Source organism: Pholis gunnellus (assembly GCF_910591455.1).
Source record: "Pholis gunnellus genome assembly, chromosome: 8".
Taxonomy (NCBI): Eukaryota; Metazoa; Chordata; class Actinopteri; order Perciformes; family Pholidae; genus Pholis; species Pholis gunnellus.
The window spans coordinates 18,094,105-18,111,261 of record NC_136534.1 but is presented as its reverse complement, the minus strand read 5'-3'; the positions used below and the strand labels follow the sequence as shown (position 1 = coordinate 18,111,261).

The following is a 17,157-nucleotide window of genomic DNA, read 5'->3' as shown; positions in this document are numbered from 1 at the left end:
ACGAGGATTTATTGACTAATTGTTTCAACAGCTTTAATAATTTACACAGAGGAAGGGAAGGAGCAGAACAGCATGTACAGTAATTTCCTCTGAACAGACACATTCGGATGCATTGCATGCAACGGTCGGATGCGTGTGACATATTTGTTGTCTTTGTTGACACTCTGAGGCTGTGAGAAAAAAAAAAAAGGTATGTGTTTATCCTGCAGCCTGAGAAGTGACGCTCCGTTGTGTCAGAAAAGAAGAGAAGCCAAACCAGCATCAACGGATAAACATAAGAATCTGTGAGGAGGATAATGCAAACTGCAATAGCTGGCGTTAACCACGACCAACGACACCTGCAGCGTGTGTGTGTGTGTGTGTGTGTGTGTGTGTGTGTGTGTGTGTGTGTGTGTGTGTGTGTGTGTGTGTGTGTGTGTGTGTGTGTGTGTGTGTGTGTCTGGTGGGTGGGGCTACAGTATGCCGTATATATTGTATGTTATTCCACTTATTCATAGGTTTTGGGTTTTTGCTCAAACACAGTGTTGTGGTCAGCGTTACATGTTTTTGTCCTACTTCTACGCCCTTTCAAACCTCTTGTAGGTCAACATGATTTGCAAGTGAAATGTTTGTTCCACAGGTTGTAAAATGTTTGACATTTGGTTAACAAGCCTCCCTTGTGGTGCAGTTTGTGTTGCATTATATGGAAACTAGTGTCTCTTGCAAGCCTCTACTTGCATTTTGAGATACCCGGGGCAAAAAAAATAAAACGCATGGCTGAAGGTGATATGCTTCATGCCACTCGGCTGTAGTTTGTTTTGAGTTCACAGTTGCAAATGGTTTACCAGCTGAAAGCAACACACACACACACACATATGTGGAGGGGGGAAGGTTAAACTACAAATAAGGAAGTGTTCTGTCACTCTGACCTTTGTCAGTGACACACACACACACACCTGGAAGTAAAGAACAAACAGTGATAGCAGACAGGTGGGCAGGCTGAGGGAAAATGCTCTGCAAATGTCTGACTGAGAGACAACGTGTGGGCTTTTTCACAAGAGGCTCAAACTTTATGTTTTGTGGATTGTTTGTTCTCGTAACAAAGGTGGAATTACTGGACAGGCACTCTCGCTCATGACCCACCTGTGAATGGAACAGTTCGTATCGTCCTTTGTGCGTTCTTCGTCGAGATCGGCACAGAAAACTAAACGATGGGGCACCAGGCAGCAAGTTTTCAGAGTTCAGACCTACTGTGCTATTTATGATGTGTTTTTGTTGTGGTCGTCTATATTAACAACAACCAAAAAACACGCCTCTATCTGTTGGAGGAATTCAGGCCTGTCAGCTATTTTGGTTCCTGTCTTGCTTTCACTATTTTGTGAAAGGAGATGTAAAAAGGAAGGAAGGGGAGAGCGAGAGAGCGAACGACGCAGAGAGGAGGGGAGAGAGACGTATACAGTCCAGGCGTCTCGGCGAGTGTCAGTTGTTTTCAGAGGACGCTGAGAAGAGTAAGTGTTCACCTGCTTACCTTTTGGGACGGAGAGGGCTTGCATAGGAAATAGGACTGAGTGGAGGGAAGCGTAGAAGGAGAGGAGGAGGAGAGCGCGGGTAGTTTGAGGGTTGTTTTGTGAGTGTGATACAGAGAGATAGAGTTGATATGTGTGATATTTTAGTGTCGGATAGTGTAGAGTGTGTGTTTTAAAAGAGCAAAAAGCATGAGAATGAACGTTTTCTTCTGTTTAGTGTGCAGCTGTGTAGTGAGGAAGTATTGAGGAACTGGGTGTTTCTTCATAGAGTTAGACATAAAAATAGACAAATACATCCTTAACGCTTGTGAGGCTGCACATGTGCAGGTACAAGTGGCTCTCTCACCTATCACTCTCCTTCTCTTTGGTCCCAGAAGAAGCGAAGAGGCAACATGGTTCGGTGAGTCAAGCCTCCCCCCCCCCACTGAACGATATAATGCTCCGTTAGTCGGCTCTGGTCGTGTTCTCTGTGTTTCGTGCAAGCCGTGATGACAACTTCTCTGTTTCCATTCCTCCTTCTCTTTCTTTCCCCAGCTGTCGACCCGTCCTGCTCTGTTCCTCTATCATGTGATTTCTGATGCATTGTTGATGCATTGTGTGTGTTTGCTTAAAGAAAATGTGTCATAAAGGATGTTTTAGTTCAGGGGTTGAGTGAGAAATACTTTTCTTTTATATCCTGAAGATTCAAGCTCTTTTAAAGGTTCTTTACAATGTTCCCTTTAACTTGACTTGATGGGTCTTTTCCTTCTGTGTGTTCTCTTTAACCCACTTGCTGTATAAAAGTTTTTTTTTGATAACTCAAAGCTGAAGGGAAAACACATTTAAGTGCAAACACAATCTGATCGTGCATGCACAGGATTCTACACTTCTAAAAGTTGTATTCTGCAACATTACACACTTTATTTTGTACGTTTTAACCCTGAAACTGTGAAGAAAACTTGAAATGTTTCAGGAAAGCTATTGAAATGAGAATTGAACATTTTGGTGACTCCTTCAAATGTGAAGCCAAACAGGTCTTTAGTTTTTTTACTGTGTTAGCTCAGAGGCTGTTAGCCGAACTTGACCTAAACAGGCTTTTTCCACCCTCAAAGAGCTCCAGGAAATGATAAAATGGTAGGTATTTTGTCCGAGCTGTTGCAATGATGTGTTACATTGAGTAACTGAAGTGTTGGTCATAGGCTTTCAAGCCGGAGCTTTACCAGATTGTTGGGGTTATAGTAGTGCAGATGTACGGTATGTTATCGCAGTATTGTATTCTGAAAAGGGGTTCTTAATTGAGCCAGTGGTAAAGATGTTGATTACGCTGTTAAAATATCGGTTAATACACTTTTTTGTGAATTAAGTGAATTAAAATATGTTTATTCCGGTCCGTAGTCAGAGCTGCGTTTTCTACAGAAGGAGAAAGAAAGAATACAGTTTTAATAATGAATAATAAAGACGATAGAAACTGGACTGGGAATGAAACAATATGAATATCAGTTATGTTCCCCATTAATAAAAGAATCGTTTCATCTAAAACATAAAATATTGCCAAATGCTCATGAGAGGTTACCACACACCATGGTGATGTGTCAATGAAACATACAAGGAAATATTTACATCTGGAAGACTTTAACCAGCAAATAGTTTGTAATATTATAAGAATTATAAATTCTCTGTCAAGTGACAGGAAGAATTACGGGTTAATGATTTTATAACGAGACAAGACTCTGCTGAAACCAGTAGAGATGTATTAATAAAGCAGCTAAAATTAGATTTCTTGAAAAAAAAAGACTGAATTTGTTTGTACATTAATTTTGTATTTTCTCTATAAAATAACTTTGTGCTCATTGTTTTCCAATACAGAACTTTGTGTGTAAAAGTGGATTTATGTGCTAATAAAGTCATACGTGTTAATGTTTATCAGAGACAAGTCCTATCTTTGTGTGTTTTCAGTGCAGTTCTATTCATACTGAGTATATTTCTACTTTGGATACACGTGTGTTGATGCAGGTGGTTCCACAGAGACATCTCAGGCCTGGAGGCCGAGGATCGCCTGAAGACTCGGGGCATTCATGGCAGCTTTTTGGCTCGACCCAGCAAGAAAAACGTGGGAGATTTCTCCCTGTCTGTCAGGTAATAAAGTCTAATCTCTCTTTTACATTTCTATCTCCACAGCTGAGAAGAAACCTTACTTTCTTGTCCTTTAAAATTGTGCCCTAAGCTCCTCCACTTAGCAAACCTTAAAGAACAAAAATAAATGGTGTTATTGTAGAACGTGGTCGATTGCTGCACAACATGTATACTTCAGTTAAGGAGGCACTGGACTCTTACCTTTGCTGCTTTTTTATTTACCTACTAAAGTAATCTGCCGCCTTTAATAAACTTCACTGTTAGTTAAAAAACTGTTGCACAACGATGACATGAGAATATTCCTACTCTGTGTAGACAGAAACTTTTCCCTGAACTTTTTTGGGTACGATAAAATCACACCTTGCGTTTTTAAATGTGTCGGTGCAGATTATTATTGATGCCTTTATTATTTATCCAGTTCTAAGATTTAGTTGATGTGGTTGTTCAAGTAAGAATAAAAAAAATATAAAATATGTTTACAAATGAAGCAAATAATTTGTGCCATTTTAATGGACATTACTTAAAAATGCCAATAGAATTCTAACAGAATACAGATAATGTTCATTACGAAAAATAACGACATATCAAATCAATTAATTCACATACAGTTAAATGTGATAAACGAAACAACACGTGACACACAGTGAGAAGCTCTAAATCAACATTTGCTCATTGACTGATAACATGTTTGTTCATGAGGTTTAATTGATGTGATGATGTTTAACGTCTGGTTGTATACCGATCACGGTACTGCAGTCTGTATGTCAAAGAGGTAAATGTTTAGATTTGTAAAATATATCGGATCTGTACTGATGCAGTTATGTTAAGCTGAGTAACTCTAGAGTTTTTCACAGAGATATTTGGGTTTACACAGTATAATGTGAGAACGGCTGTTCCTGTGTTAATATTTCTGTTCGGGACTTTAAGGAAGGCCGCAGCGTAGCTGTTGATTGGGTAACTCTAAAAACTTGAACATATCAGATCATTAAATTATTGATCACAGTGCAGCAGTCTGTAGTTGTAAATATTTAAATTAAATTGCATATTTTCTGAATTATTGACCACATCAGCGAATATACATACAACACCAACAAACACATCAGGGCTTTTTCTGTTTTTGAGAAGTTTTTACATGTTCTCGTTTTCACGAGTTCCTCTTGCGTCCCAAAAACAAACGTATCAGGTGGACTGGAGCCTTTAAACTGCATGAATGTGATGTGTGTGTAATGACATTAGCATTGACATTTCTCCAAATCAAATTATTTACCAAAAAACTACGCACATCAAAACTTAGATTCCTGGTCTTAACTAACTAGAGGAAACTCCAAATTCAAATTATTATTATTATTATTATTAGGCAGCCAGAGAACTACAGTATCAACTGCAGTCTTTGCATGATGATACACACAGACAAATACTGAAAGTTCAAATGTACGTGTCATAGATTAACATAGATTCTATATACAGAACAAAGTTGTACAATGTGTGATCTGATTTGTGGCCAAGCACCAAAACATTTCTCGTAATTTTGGTTGTTGTTGAAGAAATGTTATTGTGCAGTTTTAACTTTCACACTTAAAGACGGAGATAGAGATGTTCTCTTTTCTGTCATCAAGTAGTTTTTTGGTCGAGGAAAAAACGTTGAGGTTTGACGTAAACCCGACTGTTTTATCCCCTCAGGGTGGGCGAGCTGGTGACCCACATCCGGATCCAGAACACAGGAGACTACTACGACCTGTATGGCGGGGAGAAGTTTGCCACCCTGTCAGAGCTGGTGGAGTACTACACGGCTGAGAACGGCATCCTGCAGGACAAGGACGGCACCGTCATCGATCTCAAATACCCCCTCAACTGCTCTGACCCCACCACAGAGAGGTCTGTGCATGTTTACTTCCCCACTGTTGAACCCATTTTGGGTTAATGTGGCCCACGGTCACCAGCTTCTCTGAGCTGCCTCCACCTACAGTCTCGGGTTAAGTGTTATAGTGTTTGGTTAGGTGGTGAAGTTAATAATAGTCAATTGTGACGAGCATTATTTCCTTCAACAGTTGTTGATTAACTGGGCATGATTAGTGTCCTTTGTAGGTTTGATATTCCATGAGGTTTAAATATTTTCCTCTGGGGTGAAGGTATTTTTACTTGAAGCTTTTGAATGATGCATTTTGGTTTGATAGCATCTTTGTCAGAATGTAAGTCAGTGAGAAAGACACCCACACTGCAGACAAAAAGAGCCCACAGCTGTTGAGACTTGATTCCTACATCTGCCTCGCTGCTGCAGCTATTGGATCATGATCAGGTCGATTTTATCAGAGGTGGTGAAACGGCAAAGTACACATTCTCAAGTTCATTACTTATGCACAATTGTCCATTTTGTCAGACGTTACACATAAACTCTGATGCATTCCTGTTGTCAGTCAAGTTTTTTTTAAACTAAAGATTCTATCCAAAATATTTAAAGACATATGCAATGCTGTGTCTGATAAGTTGAGTTACCTAAAATTACATCTTCTATTTCTCCCTTATTGAAAAATCCCAAATCTAGTAATTCAGCTTCTTTGGGTGGAGCGGGGCATTAACCTTTTCCAGCACATAAAGAATATAATGCAACACAAAATCATTGAACTACAGATATCAGAACAAACACATAAAACTAGCTAAAACTGATAAAGTTAGACCAACAAATAAACAGAAAAAATTAAAAACAATATAAATATAACAAAAATGTGTTGGAAAATGTCTTATTGTTTTGTTTCCTTCTTTATGTAAATTGAAAAACTTCATAAAAATGTCATTAGTGATTCAAAGGCTTTGTGTAACTTATGTAAGAGATCATCGATGAATTGAAAACAAACAAGCAAATGCAACCTATTAAAATTAAAATTAAAATCAATTAAATTCTAATTCATGATTGGATATAACTTGTGATCAGAGAGACCAGTTTATGCAACCATGGGGAACCTTTTTGCTTTTTATATCAATGCATTTTCTGAATCCATCGGCTGTAGTTACTGGTTGCTTTGCAGATTAAGATTTTACGTTCAACATTAGATAAACTAGTAAAACGGATTATGGATTATGTTATTCATCAAATAGTCTGGAAGCACAGAATTCCCAGAACAGAACATAGACATTTTTTACTCAACATATGCATAGAGTAACTGACATAAATGACTCCTCACAATGTAGTTTTACATTAAGACTTTAATTTGACCTAAAAGTGTGCTTTTGAATACAGGGCTTGTATTTGCAACGATGCATATTGCTGCTGTAGTATTGCTCCTTTATTAACTTTTCTTTTTACTGATAGTAGCTGTCGTTAACTTGCAAGTATCTCTGTTTGCTAAATATAGCTGTTAGATCATTTTACAGGTATTTTCTAACGTCTGTGTTTGCATGCAAAGCCGACCACATCAAAGACCCCGCCAAGTCGCTGCCATAAACAAGATACAAATCTCATTCTGTTTACTGTTTATCAAATGCACGTATTAGAGTTGTTATGCTAATTTGCTGAAGGTGGTGTTTGGTTATTGATGGAAACATTGTGCAACTGTTGTCTTCTTAAAGTAGGTTAATATCCAACTAGTATAAACTCATACAGTTGCACTCCTTTTATGAGTCAAGGAGGACACTACTTTCTAGTGTGTGTGTGTGTGTGTGTGTGTGTGTGTGTGTGTGTGTGTGTGTGACTTTGTACTTCACCTTAGCTGGAAGCTCTGCCCTCTGCCCCCCCCTCGTCCTTCTCTTTCTGTCAGTTGTCTAACTTCCCTTTTGTTGCTGCGGTTGGAAACTTTAGGTTTTGACACAGTTTTGAAAGCAATGGCCAGACCCTACGTGTCTTCCTCTATTGCACACTCCATCATGTTCTTGCTCACTCGCTGTCTTCCTCATCTCACCCAATCTCTATCTCTCATCTCCAAGCGTGATTGCACACACCTCAGCGGGTCACCCGTTATGTTAGCTCTCGTGTATCGAGCACTGGCGGCTTATCTATTCTCAGAAAAGAGGATAAATATGGTCGGGCCATTACGTTGTTGGCATTAATCACGGTTAGAGGTGGAACAAACATGGCTGACATGTTTGCATGTTAGTCTACTGTCGTCCTCGCTACAGTAATCCATCATCTATTCCCCTGGACAGTCTGTTCTTTAGCTTCTGCAAAACTGCACGGACGCCGCTCTTTTTTTTTTGCTGCAAGTGCTTCATGCAACCTGCTGTGATTAAGAACCACAGTCTAATTTCAGTTTCTGTAGATGTGTACACTGTAATTTGATGAGTTAGTCAAAAAACTAAATCATTAAAACATGTGCAAAAAGGCATAAAGAGAGCAGACACAGGGAGGGGAGGTGTGTGCATGGGGTGTATCTGTGGTTGGGGGGGGGCAGGGGGGGGCAGTCTATAAATACTTTGTCCTCTTCAGCCATGAAATCTGTCATCAGAAATTTTCCGACCGCAAAGCAGGAAGTTTAGAAGAAGAAATCGAGAACAGTGCCTAAAATTAAGTCACAACCCAACACGGCAGTGTGTGCCTTCACTAACACACACACGCTGCACAAAAACACATACAAAAAACACACGCACACAGAGTGGTGCACAGAAATATATCCTGCCTGTTACAACAACATCTGTACATGCTGTTTTTAACAATACACCTGATTCTGTTGCGGCTTTCTATTTCTACTCGCTGTATAGTGAGCTCAGCAGTCCAGTGTACCACATCAGTGAGCGTCTGACAACCGCTTAGCCTTGAATAGACTTATACATGTAATTCACAGTCAAGCGCTAACGCTGCTCTGCTGACATAAGACAGTGAAAAAAGGAGGAGGATGTTTCTTGTTTAATTGCTGCGTGCAAAACTAACTGCATGAGACAGAAGGTGTCTTTTTGCAAGTCGTAGCTGTGAACCATCGCCACAAACAAACTCAAATGTAGCTCAGGGCATGAATATCTTTTAGAAAATGTGCAGACGATCTGAAGGTTTTTTTCTCTCAGGTGGTACCACGGCCACCTGTCTGGACCCAATGCAGAGAAGCTGCTCTGTACTCGAGAAGAGTCCGGGATCTTCCTGGTCAGAGAGTCGCTGTCCAAACCTGGAGACTTTGTCCTGTCGGTTCTGACGGACGAGAAGGGCAAAACTGGAGGAAAGAGGGTCTCCCACATCAAGATAATGTGTCAGGTGGGCGTTGGTCCATGTATGTTTGTGTGTGTGTGTGTGTGTGTGTGTGTGTGTGTGTGTGTGTGTGTTTCAGTGCGTGACTGGGGTTTGTTCTTGGTCAGTCTTCTGCTTTGAATATACAGAATTAGGAGTCCCTGAAACAGATTCACATCATGTAGAATATGTTGGGGTATTCCCACGGTTGTGTAATGCACTTTGAAATAGGTTTAACATCTCTTTTTCTCTGGCTTAGGCAATAAAAGACTGCTGCTCATATTTCAACTCTGCACTTGTTCATAAATATCAGGCACAGTTTTACTGAAGATGTTTCCCAACAGTTGAAAATAAATGATACGTGAAACCAAAAACTGTATCCTGCTGTTTACACACTCAGTGTAAACAGCTGCTAGTGATATTCACAGTATAGCAACAGGTCACACCGCCTTTCTCTTGTCATTTTCATAGATCATTTTCATAGATTGTGTCTTTCCGTCATCACCAGGGCTTTTGCATTTTATTTTTAGCGGTGGTTCACCTCATACAGAAAACTCTGTCCAGGCCTCATTCAAATGGAAGCCTTGTTTTTATGCACCACTGAGGTGCAAAAGATTAATGCGAGATTAGTGGAAAGGTCACAATGGCCTTTTCATGAACACGTGGCAGATTAGGTCAGTTTCCTGACGGTAGTCGTCTCAAAAGAGCCTGTTAACTGCTGCTTGTACCAGGTTACATCAGGATACGTTTATGTGTTTTACACAAAATACATTCATTTAAGTTATTCTATTGAAGTGTTGGAAAGCAATTAACCATAAAACAGCCTTTTGTACATAACATACTTTGAGTCTTTGTTCCAAAAAGACTACTCTTTGGGGGCTATTATGTTATTTTCTTTAATTCTATTGATTTCCATTTTGATTATTGTGTTAAGACAATTTACTTTACATCTTCTATTAATGTGCCCTTGTTTTAATTTTGATGCTTCTCTTTTGAAACGTTATGCTTTATTTTTACACCAGATACTTTGTCACGACCTCTCTGTTCGTGTCTTTACCCAGACTGATGAGTTGTATGTTTTGGTGCTTTGCGTTCAGAATGACAGGTATACAGTGGGGGGTTCAGAGTCGTTCGACACGCTGACGGACCTGGTGGATTACTACAAACGCACAGGCATCGAGGAGGTCTCTGGGAACTGGGTGCATCTCAAACAGGTGAACCCAACTGTTTCACATCAAAATGATATAGATCAAATCATTTGTAACATGTCTGATTCATCAAGTTGAATGTCAGTGAGCTGTGAAAAAACAGAAACAGGCCTTTGTGAATTATTATAGAAGATGAACAGCACAGCCCACAGATAGGAAATATTACTCACAGCTTGGTCTTAATGTGGCCTTACCGACTGATGTTGTGTAATGCGTTGAATTGGCTCGTATTTTCTTTCATATCTATTATAATATTTTTCTCTCTTTCTCTCTCTCTCTCTCTCTTTCTCTCACACCCTCCCTCTCTCCTCTGCAGCCGTCTTTCTCCACCAGAGTGAATGCAGCAGACATCGACAACAGAGTGAAGCAGCTGGATCTGACCACACAGAAGCAGCAGGAGGAGGGCGAGGGAGAGAAGAGCAAGGCGGGCTTCTGGGAGGAGTTTGACGTAAGATCTGACCCGGTGTCGGTTATGTTTACCGTCACTGTTTCTTATCGTGACACTTTTGTGAAAGAACCACAGTGGAAAGAAGTCAATTATACTTCAGTGGTCTTATTACAAATCAAGACTTCCTTGCTGTGCGGCAGAACTAGAGGTGTTATACTACCATCCTGTGGTCCCAATGACATATTACATGATAACTCATAGCAGGATATGAGTAAGTGGTCTGCTGGAAGGGTGACCATATTCATTTTACTGAAAACACTCACGAACACAAAAAAACACACTTGACTTTTGAGTGAAATGAAATGAAAAAGCTACTTTAAAAAGCTAATTTAAATCAAATAAAGTGCAGGTGGTGGTGGCTTAGGCTGCAACTGATGAATAGTTCCATTACTGGCTTATCTGATGATTAGTTCCTCAATTGTTTGGTCCATAAAATGTCAGAAAATTGGGGAAAATGCTAATCACAATGTCCCAGAGCCCAAGGGGACATCTTTAAATTGCTCATTGTGTTCTGCAATTGTCCACAACCCAAAGATTTTCGATTAATGATATAAAACCTATAAGAGAAAAGAAACAAATCCTCACAATCAGGAAGTTGGAATTTGGGAACATTTGTCATTTTTGCAAAAAGAAGGTATTAATTGATCACCTCTAGCGGAGACACATCTCCAGTTTCAAGTGTTATCAGTAGTTTCACTACAAAGTCAAAGTTTGATTGAGTTTTTTTAATGAAATACTGTTAAATTACTTGTATACTTGCATCAAAAACTGTGCACTGTCACTATTAGTTTATAACACATTCTGTTAAATATTAGTATGTAGTATGAATTTGGGACACAGAAAGTATCACAGTCATCTCTCTCTCCCAAAAGGCTCTTCAAAAGTTTGAGGCAAAGGTGAAAAAGAGCAGAGAGGAGGGCCAGAGGCCTGAAAATAAGAGCAAAAACAGATACAAGAATATTCTTCCCTGTGAGTTTTTAAATCCTCTCTCAGAATCATTACTTTTTTTAAATTAACCAAATCTTATAACACATTTTGACAGTACTGACATTAACCAAATGTTCTTGTTCCCCCACCGTTTCTTCACTCTGTCCACTTGTTCTCACAAGTCAATGACACCAGAGTCACCCTGCAGGACAGGGATCCCGATGTTGTGGGTTCTGATTATATCAACGGCAACTACGTGAGAGTAAGTCTCCAAAGCCTCTGGCCTCATAGTAACAACAACACAAGAGGACAAAGTCACGACGTAGAAAACTGTCAGATATTCTCTTCTTTTTAAGTTTGTTTATTGAGCGGCGTTCGGTGGTTCCTTGTGTGTTTGTAGAACACCCTGTGGGAGTCCGGACATCAGAACGTTTACATCGCCACCCAGGGGTGCCTGGCAACAACTGTCAACGATTTCTGGCAGATGGTGTGGCAGGAGAACACGAGGGTGATCGTGATGACTACGAGATTGGTCGAGAAAGGGCGGGTGAGTTTCAAAAGAGGAAGCGTGAAAGCAGCTTTTCTTCTTCAAATTACTGACTGAGGAATTGACTCTGGTTAGTGATCATATTAATATACAGAAAGTTCCTTAGATATGAAAAAAATGATATACTTTTAAGTGCGAGAGGTTCAAATCCAAAGGTCAAATAAATACAAATATGCAAATTATTATAAATAATTATAAAGTCAAACAAAATGCTGCAAAGTTTTCTTGCAGATACATTTAGAATTCACTTGATTTATTGTTTATTTTTGTGCAGAATAAATGTGTGCCATACTGGCCCGACAATCAGCTCTCCAACGAAGTGGGTCCGTACGTGGTGACCTGTAATTCAGAGAGAGAAGCTGCTGATTACACAGTCCGAGTTTTGGAGATCGCTCCTGTGGACCAGGTAACCGCTAAACACCAACCTCTGACCTCACTGCACTCACTCATCGCTGTATATGTGCTATGCTGATATAAAGGATTGTATCATCTTAATCTCATAGTTTTGTCTCGTTCCCAGCCAAGTAATTCTCGTACCATCTGGCACTACCAGTACATGAGCTGGCCTGACCACGGCGTCCCTCCGGAGCCAGGTGGTGTCCTGAGCTTCCTCGGTCAAGTGAAATCTAAACAGGCTGAGTATCCTGATGCTGGACCCATGGTCATCCACTGCAGGTACTAGACAGCTGGAGAGCCGAACGCCTCATGGTGCTCATTGTTGAAACCTGCATCAAAGCAAAACTCTTGCTGTGTAGGTGGATGATTCATTACAGCATAGATTGCAATAGCAGGGCTGCAACTAATAATTATTTTCAGTGATTCATTTGTTTAACATTTTTCTAAACACTGATTCATCATTTAGTCTTTAAAAAAGGAGAGAAAAAAAGTCCCCATTTCAATTTCCAAGAGATGACATCTTCAAATGTCACATTTGTCTTACAGCTGAACCCCAAATGCACCGGTACACAAGATTGTTAATGTTGATTCTATGTTAATGAGGCTGCTGTGCTCTCACTGCACATATTATGTGCACTATTATTATGACTACTGGAGTGTCATACGTGTGCAATTTGTTGGTTGGTGGCAGTCTGTGCATGTACTGTATGTACGCACTATCTCATTTTATATCTTCTCAACAGTAGATACTGTTTGTGTCCAAGACACATTTTGTTATCTACTTATCTTATTTTATATTTTGTCTTATTTAGTAATCTATAGAAATGAGCAAATCCTCACTTTTCAGAGGCTGGAATGTTCAGCTTTATTTTCATAAATGTTCTAAACTATTTTTCCTGGTGATTGACTGACCTCGCAACCCCACACAGTTAAACGGGTCCGTTTGTAAGACGTAATGATGCATTTGGAGATTCGAGGGTTTTGCAGGACAACGCCATGTGTTTCCCAGATGTAGGATTTGCCGGGTCACACTACGTGTCGGGGAGATCGTAAATACCCAAACTTTGAAAGTGGAAGACATCTGTTCTGGTGTAATGTTGTGAAAAACATTACAGCACTAAGTTTGTCTTCAACACTTCGAGGTTTTACGATTAAAATGATTATGTGTTTAGGATTAAGAGCTGAACAATAGGTTTTGAGTCAACTGACAGTTTATCCTTATGGAATTTTTCCCCATGTGATGTGGCTGATACTGAGGCCGCTTGTACTATTTTAAAACTTGTTGTTTAAATGATTATATGACTGTTGTGTAAGTATTTTGGCATGCAAGCATGTTCACAAAGCTGCACAGCAGTAATAAGATGTCCCATACTTCCTTTTAACACAACTGTTCCCAACACGACACAACCCTTAAATCCCATCAGGCTCAGCTGTATTTTGTGTTTTGTGCTAATTATCAAACATTAGCATGTTCGAATGCTGAACTAAGATGGTGAACATGGTAAACGTTACAACCTGCTAGACATCAACATGTTAGCATTGTCAGTTTAGCATGCAAGCGTATATGTAGCATGCAGTACAGCCTCACAGAGCAGCTGGCGCATGGCTGCAGACTTTTAGTTTTGTTAGTCGAGGTAATGATGTTCAGCGTTGTTTGATTGATTGAAAGATTGTTTCTTCTGTGAATTCCTGCAGTGCTGGAATTGGTCGAACAGGCACAGTCATTGTGATCGACATGATAATTGACACCATTGAGACGATAGGTAACTTTTTAAAATTATTATTATAAATTAATGATTTAATGAAATCAGCTCTCTCGATATGTATTTAGTAAAACAAACAAACATTTGAAATGCACAGTTTATTTTCCTTTTTTTTGTCCTGCCTCCATCCAATGCTTTCATGTCTCACACTGTAGGTCTGGACTGTGATCTTGACATCCCGAAATACATCCAGATGGTGCGAGAGCAGCGCTCTGGGATGGTGCAGACAGAAGCACAGTACAAGTTCATCTACCTGTCTATATCTGAGTACATACAGACCACCAAGGCCAAAGACTGTGCCTACATGGTGAGCAACAGGACAGGAAATCCATAAAGTCTTTTCTTGTGGGTGATATATAGATTGATAAAGGAAAAACAGGAAAAACATTTCATGAAAAGAAAACGGAGATATGTATGTCAATAGGCCTTTGCACTTTTGGCTGCTGATTTGAACACCACAGCCAACAAGCTCAATGTCAGCATAATGATACGTTATCAGAGAGTGGCTTGTGAAAGATGGACGTTGACCCAGAGACAGAAAACAATCAACTGCAACAACAAAAAAACAACAGTTGCATGACCTCTGATCTCTCTCTTCCCCAGGAAACCGATACGGAGTATGGAAATCTGAACCTTAAACACCCACCAGCGAGCAGGAAGGCCTCAAAGTGAGTGAGCGTGCGTCTGTCTATGTAAAAAAAGTGTGTGAGAATTGGATGTCGGTAATACATTTACACTGCTCCTCTAAATCTCACACTGCCACACAACTTTCCTTTCAAAAACGCCGTCTTCAGCCTTCTGTCAGCAGAGAGTCTAATATCCAAGAGAGAAGGAGTTGTGGGTGGAGGGAGGATGCATTGTAGTTGCGGCTGAACTCCACCTCGGTTTCATTGATTTTTATAGGGACTGCATTGCAGAGAATTATTCAGTTTTAAAATATTATTTTCCTTAATAAAAATCACTGTTTGTTGTCTAGCTTTAATCTCTGGAATACCGAAACTAACGACAAGAAACAAAGCTGGGAATTTAATCCTTGTTTAAAAGCTGATTAATATAAACTATAAACTATAGAGCCTTTTTCCACAGTGCACTAAAGTACCAGTATGTACCAGTACCATGCTCTTAACAAGGAGCCCACAGAGCAGTGGTAAGTCAGTCCACCACGTTGGTGCAGACTGAAATGTCTCAAACACTATTGGAGGGATTGCCATGAAAGTTTGGTGAATCCCTGAATGTTTAACCACAGCGTTATCATTATTTCTCTGTGGGCATTAAAGCAGTACTATTGGACGGGAACTGCACTTCCATAAAGGTGAATGATTCACAAGATCAAAATTGAAGCAACAGCTGCAAAGACATTCTGAATTTTAGTCTGTATGGCGTCAAGTTCCAAAGCAGGCTGGATCCTACAATTCCCATACTGCAACTTGAAACATATGCAATCATTTGTTCAAACTTTAGAAAGTCCCCTCCAGAGCAACAGAAAACATTATACAACTGGTTTAACGCCTAATGACGAGTTAACTGAACCTCATGTGTTAAAATGGTGGAGTGCCCCTTTAATGGACAACAGAAGTAAACAAGATATGAGTGTTTTTTGTGACCTCTAAGCCCGGACACCACTATGAACTGAGTTCTGTTCTAATTAACCAATTAGGGAAGAAAGAAAACAGCACACAACACTGAACAATTCAGCCCAGAACACCGTAAACTTTGACCCACTTGGAGCTCTGTATAGTTGGCTGCCAGCTTTGAGTGATTGATTCATGGTTGGTTTGGTCTGTTTAGATAGTTCTAATGCAGCAATCTCTGTTCATTAACCTCTCAAGCATCTTCCATTCACTTGTTACCAAGCTGTGTCCAATCAATGTTGGCTGGTTTGTAAAAATAAGCAATGAAGCAATCACTTCCCCTTTTTTCTTTGACTATTTCCAGAAACGAGGAGGTTTACGAGAATCTGTCAAAAGGAAAAAAAGATGTGAAGAAGGCAAAGTCAGAGAAGAAAAGCTCCGTGAGGAAAAGATAGAAGAAGGTTTTTATCAAAGAACTTCATGTTGTTGTATTTATGCAGGCACTCTTTTGTTAAAGAATTAGTATTTTAGTGGAGACCAAATGAAATGCGTGAAATTAGAAACAAGATAACCGGTTGACATCATATGTGTCACATGAATTCTTGGTTAAAGCGTTTGTTGAGAATAAAGTCAAAACATGTGTGAACACTTTGTTCTGTAATTGTCTTTCTTTAAATGTCAGCTATTTGAACAAACACATTGTGGGGTGTAAATATTTCATCACTTTTTAAAATAATTTTTATATTTAGATGCAATTGAAAAAACCCAGAAGTGCATCAAGAGCAGATGTATGTTTATAATTTGTCGTTTAGAGAAGTAAAATGCTTTTAGCTCTTCTTCCGGCATTTTAATGATGTTTGATTTTATTTACTTTTACTGTCATCTTCTGTTCTTTACAAAAATGGATTTTGGGGAACTCCATCTGCTGCTGGACATATATGAATATGAATATACTTCATCAGTAATGTGGAGGCAAATATGTTAAATCAACATAAAAATGCTCATATCAAACTCATTTTTGGAGTAGCCTGTTGTTTATCGAGCCAAAAAATACAGAATGGACCTTTATACAGTACTGGGAAATTGGGTAGTGCAGTATATTTATGCATCACGTGTGTGTCCCTAAATCTGAAATAAAACTTTGCCTCTTCTCTGGACACAACCCAGTAGTGGAAAGTAACTAAGTACATTTACTCAAGTATATACTGTACTTAAGTACAGTTTTGACTGTTACAGTTTTTGAGGTGCTTTGCACATTAACTCCGGTCCACAACAAATCAGAGGTAAAAAAAAAAAACATCGTACTTTCTACTCCACAACAGTTACTTGATACATTCATTTACTTTACAGATTCAGATTAAGAATACAAAATATGATCAAAAAAATAAATGATGATGTATTATTTGGGGTTAAGACTTTCACAAGCTACCCGCCAGTATATGCAGTGAGAAATAAGCCCCACCAGCTGCAACATTAAGTAATGAACACATTAAAGCATCAATAATATACATTGTGCTGAAATGGTCTAGATAAT

The 17,157-nt window shown here is 39.4% G+C and overlaps 1 protein-coding gene across 2 annotated transcripts; it reads left to right on the top strand.

Annotated features, from left to right (window-relative positions):
• The first annotated feature begins 949 nt into the window (after positions 1 to 949).
• On the top strand, positions 950 to 16,350 carry ptpn6 (protein tyrosine phosphatase non-receptor type 6). Of its 2 annotated transcripts, none has more exons than XM_079163876.1 (16): positions 950 to 1,487; positions 1,883 to 1,905; positions 3,498 to 3,620; positions 5,298 to 5,492; positions 8,607 to 8,790; positions 9,861 to 9,977; positions 10,288 to 10,419; positions 11,292 to 11,388; positions 11,529 to 11,608; positions 11,747 to 11,893; positions 12,168 to 12,299; positions 12,414 to 12,568; positions 13,985 to 14,052; positions 14,208 to 14,359; positions 14,656 to 14,720; positions 15,988 to 16,348. In XM_079163876.1, the coding sequence occupies exons 2-16, from the start codon at positions 1,898 to 1,900 to the stop codon at positions 16,076 to 16,078; spliced, it is 1,746 nt and encodes a 581-aa protein (XP_079020002.1). In that variant the 5' UTR covers positions 950 to 1,487; positions 1,883 to 1,897; the 3' UTR covers positions 16,079 to 16,348. The 2 variants fall into 2 exon arrangements, with proteins under 2 accessions (XP_079020002.1, XP_079020003.1); XM_079163877.1 differs by having other exon boundaries at positions 1,377 to 1,487; positions 1,880 to 1,905; positions 15,988 to 16,350.
• The last annotated feature ends 807 nt before the right edge of the window (positions 16,351 to 17,157 follow it).

What these genes read in the sequence shown, in the direction of transcription:
- ptpn6 (XM_079163877.1), top strand. An exon ending in ACTGGGTGCATCTCAAACAG is followed by an intron (nt 9,978 to 10,287) that starts GTGAACCCAACT and finishes TCTCCTCTGCAG; the next exon opens with CCGTCTTTCTCCACCAGAGT. An exon ending in GATTGGTCGAGAAAGGGCGG is followed by an intron (nt 11,894 to 12,167) that starts GTGAGTTTCAAA and finishes ATTTTTGTGCAG; the next exon opens with AATAAATGTGTGCCATACTG.